Source organism: Primulina eburnea, chromosome 8 (assembly GCF_022965805.1).
Source record: "Primulina eburnea isolate SZY01 chromosome 8, ASM2296580v1, whole genome shotgun sequence".
Taxonomy (NCBI): domain Eukaryota; kingdom Viridiplantae; phylum Streptophyta; class Magnoliopsida; order Lamiales; family Gesneriaceae; genus Primulina; species Primulina eburnea.
This window is the reverse complement of record NC_133108.1, coordinates 7,654,583-7,660,582: the sequence shown is the minus strand read 5'-3', so window position 1 is coordinate 7,660,582 and position 6,000 is coordinate 7,654,583. Positions and strand designations below refer to the sequence as shown.

Here is a 6,000-nt window from a genome sequence, read left to right as displayed (position 1 = left end):
CTGAGAAATATGTAAACTTGGAAGATGCCCAACGGTACAGAAGGATGGAGAATCGGCCCGGAGGAAGTAGAGTTGAGGGAGCGGAGAAAGGAGGAAGGAAGAGGGGTGCGGGGGAAAGAGAGGAAGACAAAACTAGTAGTAGAAGACAATTCTCATCCCATGTTCCTCTGGATAGGAGTCGGGACGAGGTGATAGAGGTGAGGGAGCCCGCAGGGAGGTGGGAGAAGTCGCGAAGGGTTGGGTGCAGTGCTAGATTGCCTTCACGGGATAGACGAGAATGATCCTCATCCAGGAGTCGACAAATGTCTCGCTCGCCCCCTAGGCGTGGTCAAGGCCCTCCATGGATAAATCAGAGGATCGGGGAGCAGAGAAGGGAAGGTCGATGTCAAGATGTCCCTCAGGAGCCCGTCGAACTGAGGAGGGGAATGAATGATGATAACCATCCTACGAGAGGAATGATTTATATGATCTCGAGGGGGTGCTACTGATGGAGACTCTGGGCGAGCTCGGAAGGCACATGGGAGAATGTTGGAGAATTTTGAAATATCTAGGGGTGCGGACTTACCCCAGGATCCTGTCATCAGTTTTGGACCGGATGACCTCCGAGGCATTGTGGCTCCTCATAACGATGCCTTGGTGGTAATGGCCACCGTTTCCAATTACGATGTGGCACGAATCTTTATTGATAATGGAAGCTCTGTTAATATCCTATTCAAGAGCACTTTGGATAAGATGAAGGTAGAGGGATTTGAGTTCGAGCCAATCTCTACTCCTCTATATGGATTTGTAGGACATGCCATCCCGCCGCTCGGCCAGATTGTCCTTCCTCTATCTTTGGGACATGATCCTCGGCGGGTAACAAAAATGACAACATTTACTGTGGTGGACACCCCATCTGCTTACAATGGAATTCTGGGGCGACCAGCCCTAAAGGATTTCAGAGTAGTAGCTCACGTATCATCAGAAGTTGAAGTTTTCCTGTAGGGAAGGAGGTTGGATTTTTTCCGGGATCAAGAGGGTCGTGCGTCGGTGTTATGAGGGGATAGTGAAAGAAGAGGGAAAGAGCGCGTGTAGAGGTCCACATGATTAAGAGAGGAAGAAGTGAGTGAACTTTTGTCCCAAGGACGTATAAGAGGAGCATAAAAGTTGGAGAAAGCACATGGCAAGACTCGAAGAGGCTCGGGAACGCTTACCACCTCAGAGAATATTTATCTTGACTTGAATTTTTCTGTATTTTTATTTCTGAATTTTTCTTATAGTATCAGTTGAATTTTTTATTTTCCTGGCTATGACATCGCCTAGGCAGAGGAGTTAGAGGTTGGGGGCGTTGTAAATGGTTATTTTCCTGTCATAGGCAACTCTCCTAGCAGAGAAGCAAGAGTGGATGAGCGGAATTAAATTTCATTTTCCTGCTAAGGTATCACCTAGCAGAGGAGTTAGAAGGTGATGAGGGTGAATCTTTATTTTCCTGGTAAGGCGTCGCCTAGCAGAGGAGTTAGAGGGTGAGGGTGAAGAATTTTTATTTTCCTGCTAAGACCCGGTTTAGCAGAGGAGTTAGAGCGTGGGAGTGGTGAATTTTTATTTTCCTGCTAAGGCCCGACCTAGCAGAGGAGTTAGAGGGTGGGGGCGTTGAATTTTCATTTTCCTGCTAAGGTATCACCTAGCAGAGGAGTTAGAGGGTGATGAGGATGAATCTTTATTTTCCTACTAAGGCGTCGCCTAGCAGAGGAGTTAGAGGGTGAGGGTGAAGAATTTTTATTTTCCTGCTAAGACCCGGCTTAGCAGAGGAGTTAGAGAATGGGAGTGATGAATTTTTATTTTCCTGCTAAGGCCCGGCTTAGCAGAGGAGTTAGAGGGTGGAGGTTTTGAATCTTTATTTTCCTGCTAAGGCCCGGCTTAGCAGAGGAGTTAGAGGGTGGAGGTGTTGAATCTTTATTTTCCTGCTAAGGTATCACCTAGCAGAGGAGTTAGAGGGTGTAGACGTTGAATCTTTATTTTTCTGCTAAGGTATCACCTACCAGAGGAGTTAGAGGGTGGATACGTTGAATCTTTATTTTTCTGCTAAGGCGTCGCCTAGCAGAGGAGCTAGAGAGTGACGAGCTGAAATTTTTATTTTCTTGCTAAGGCCTCGTCTAGCAGAGGAGTTAGAGGGTGACGGGGTGATAAAATTTTATTTTCCTGCTAAGGCATCGCCTAGCAGAGGAGCAGAGTTGGAGAGGAGAGAAATTTTATTTTCCTGCTAGAGCGTCGCCTAGCAGAGGAGTTAGAAGGTGAGGGTGGAGAATCTTTATTTTCCTGCTAAGGCATCGCCTAGTAGAGGAGCAGAGGGCCGGAGAAAATTTTATTTTCCTGCTAAAGCGTCACTTAGCAGAGGAATTAGAGGGAAGAGGTGGTGAATTTCTATTTTCTTGCTAAGGTATAACCTAGCAAAGGAGTTAGAGGGTGATGGCGTTGATTTTTATTTTCCTGCTAAGGTATCACCTAACAGAAAAGTTAGATGGTGAGGATTTTATTTGCCCCAGCAGATTAATAATATCAGAGACAAACTCGTGAGAAGCAGTAAATTCAAATGCAAAATGTTGCATAAATAAAACGAGTTCGTACATGTCAAGAGTGCGTAAAAGGAAATAAACAAATATAAACATCGCAAAAAGTCGCAAGGATGAGCCGGAGATGAGCAAGTACGGTGCACGCTCGTGCGAGGCGCTCGGGCGAGCGTGCAGGCGGGGACGGGCGAGCGTGGCGCTTGAGCGAGCGTACGGGCGGGGATGGGCGAGAGTGTGGGCAGGAGCGGGCGAGCGTGTGTGCGCGGAGGGGCGAGCGGGCGAGGGGCGAGCATGTGGGCAGGAGTGGGCGAGCGTGTGTGCGCGGAGGGACGAGCGGGCGAGGGGCGAGCGTGTGGGCAGGAGTGGGCGAGCGTCTGGGCGGCTAGTGAGGGGCGAGCTCGGCGAGGGGCGCGCTGCTTGGCGAAGGGCGCGCACGGCTGGGGTGCGCGGCAGGGCGAGGGGCGAGCGTGTGGGCAGGAGTGGGCGAGCGTCTAGGCGGCTAGTGAGGGGCGAGCTCGTGGCAGGGGCGTGCTGCTTGGCGAAGGGAGCGCGCTGCTGGGGTGCGCGGCAGGGGGAGCGGGCGAGCGTGTGGGCAGGAGTGGGCGAGCTCGTGGCTTGGACTTGCGTGAGGCGTGCGGCAGGGGTGCGTGGCTTTGATATCTTTCCCTCCATACTAAGATTGCGATTTGATTTGCTTCCAAATTTTTGGAGACTGACGAGAACGGCAAAAGAAAAATGCACGCCCTTACACTTGCGAGTTTCAAGATATCGTTTAGGATAGATATCGTTTAAGATAACACCCTTGTGATTTCCAAGATAGAATCGAATAAATCCTTATCCCTTATCAGAATTTTTAATGGAGTCAAACTCTGATGTTTTGCAATTTACATGTGTGTTCCAAAACAAATCGTTTCCCACATTAGGATCGAATAAATTCTCCTCCCTTATCAGTACCTAATTGGAGTCCAACTGTAAAATGTTTTGCAATTGAATGTCAGTGTCCACTGTCCAAATATCGTTTAGGATAACTAAAAATTTTCTTGACAAAATTTGGTAATCTCGCTAATCTAATTTATATTGAGATATCATATTAAGGGTGAAACAAACCATCATATTTAATTTATTTTAATTTTATTTAAATAGTTCGTGTAACCAAATTAATCTATTTTTTTTTAAAAAAAAACTAATCGAATTTGGGTTTGATATTCAAATTCGTCAAATGAAAATGAAATCACGTGCTCAAAATGAGAACATGGATCACATCTTTAGCTACCCATTTACTATTTTTTTTTTTATTTCAGTTAAAAAAGTGATTAAATCCCACAAGCTAAGCCAAATATCTCAAATCTTCATATCATTAACAATGTAATTTACTTAATCTTATAAAGTATTGTTTTCTTATTAAAAACAGCTGGCGCTTATTGTCTACCCATGTGAAGATCTAATCTAATATTCATATATATTCTTTTTATAATTATATTAGCACAAAAATTTATGCGAAACGATCTTACATGTCAATTTTGTGATACAAATATTCTATTTGAGGTATTCATTAAAATATATTACTTTTATTGTAAATATAGGTAGGATTGACTTGTCCTATAAATAAACATCTGTAAGATCATCTCACAAGAGACATGAACATTTCAAAAATTTCGTTTTTTAATATATTAATTAATTACGCTTTTATTTTGTAACACGCCTTTTTTTAAATGGAATTTTTAGGGTGTGCTCCGAATTTAATAAAACACAAGTCGCGGCGGCTTGTGTAAGATGCTTAGAGACCTAACTGCGATGATTAGTAATTTAAATAAGTCAAAATTGGCTAGACTTCTGATTCCCATGTCCACCTTTGTTACAACTTTATTAATATGACTCGCAATCAACTAAACTATTTTAGTGATAAAAAGAATTCTTGCTCGGTTTGGATAAAATATGGATAAACATTGTCTAATTTAAATGAACTGTGCAATTATTATTGCCCCAATCACATGGTTGGCTCGGGTTGTAGTGATTACTGCTGTAAATAAATAGCCTTTACGTATGAAATAATTGACAAAAACAAGAAATAGACCTGGAAAATATCAATGTATATATCCATCAGGTCTCTATCCCCAAATCTTTTTTGGTGGGCTAAACTATTATTCGATTACATTCCGTCAACACCTTGCATCAAGTTTCATTTTAAAGTCGATAATAATATAACATAATCATGTATAACTCTATTTTGTTTTTTCAAGTTAAACATTGAATGAAGTAAAAAAGTGTAATCAACTTGATACCTCATGGATGAACACATTATTCATGACTCATCCGTTAGCCCAAATGGAAGATAAGCTCATGTCTTTCCTCCTATAAATATCAGGTTTTAGCGTATGATTCATTCATTCACTATATTTTTTAGTTGTATCGTTAGCTGCTCGACACTTATATCCTCAGTCTCTGTCTTGAGCGTCGGAGAGACTACGCCAGGACACCTTCTTGGCCGGCCCCCTTCTAACGGTCTTATTCTTGATTTCAGACTCAATATAATTTCGAAACATAGGTCTGGACTGGTGACACTTGACACTTACTGGAATTAAACCCTAAATTTCCCGTGAGTATCACAACTGATATCATATCTTTCGCATTATGGACGAGGAGTATTGCTACAATGACATGAAGTACACAAATATTCAAATCGGCCATAAACATGATTAAAAGATTAAGACGGAAAAAAGAACACACAAGAAAAAAAACCAGAAAACATGGGGGGGGGGGGGGGGGGGGGGGGGGGTTGTTGTTGGGGGACTTGACACCATCACGAAACCATTGTCTCCTTCGATTTAACAAATTTATTTATTATTTATATTTATTACAAAGTCCCATCTCGTTTGAATACAAATAAATTGCTGTCCCCCAAATTTTGAGAAGCCCATGTTACCCAGCAATCATACCTTCTTCTCCCACCCATCTCTATCTCTATCATTATCCAATTTCTATGTATACTCATTTGTCCAATTTCCTGGTCTCAGCCTCTGGGGTGCTGACACGTGTACACCAATCTCTTGGGCCCATTTCATTTATTGGGCCTTTAATTTTGGGCTGCCCTTGGGACAATACATGAGTTTTAAGTCTATGGATGATCTTTACTAGAAAGGCAGTCTTCATTCATTTTGTATCAAGTGGGCTGGTTGGCAACCTGAAATATAATCACTATAAAAATAAAATTTTATGAATATTAGTTCTTATTAAAAAAAAGAATGTGATTCTGATGTGAACATGAAATATGAGAAATAATTCCGATCATATGAAAAAATCATTTCGAAATAATAGTAAAACTACTAATAATAATAATAAATCCACTGCTAAAAGTGAGGGATTATTAATGTTTGATCAGTAATCTTCCAAATATTTAACTGATTCAGGCACCACGTGATATATAGAGACCAAAATAAAGAACCATACTAGAAAA

General features: G+C 42.2%; 1 protein-coding gene across 1 annotated transcript; it reads left to right on the top strand.

Moving 5' to 3' along the window:
• The first annotated feature begins 525 nt into the window (after positions 1-525).
• Positions 526-984, top strand: LOC140838955 (uncharacterized). Its single transcript, XM_073205586.1, has one exon. The coding sequence runs from the start codon at positions 526-528 to the stop codon at positions 982-984; it is 459 nt and encodes a 152-aa protein (XP_073061687.1).
• The last annotated feature ends 5,016 nt before the right edge of the window (positions 985-6,000 follow it).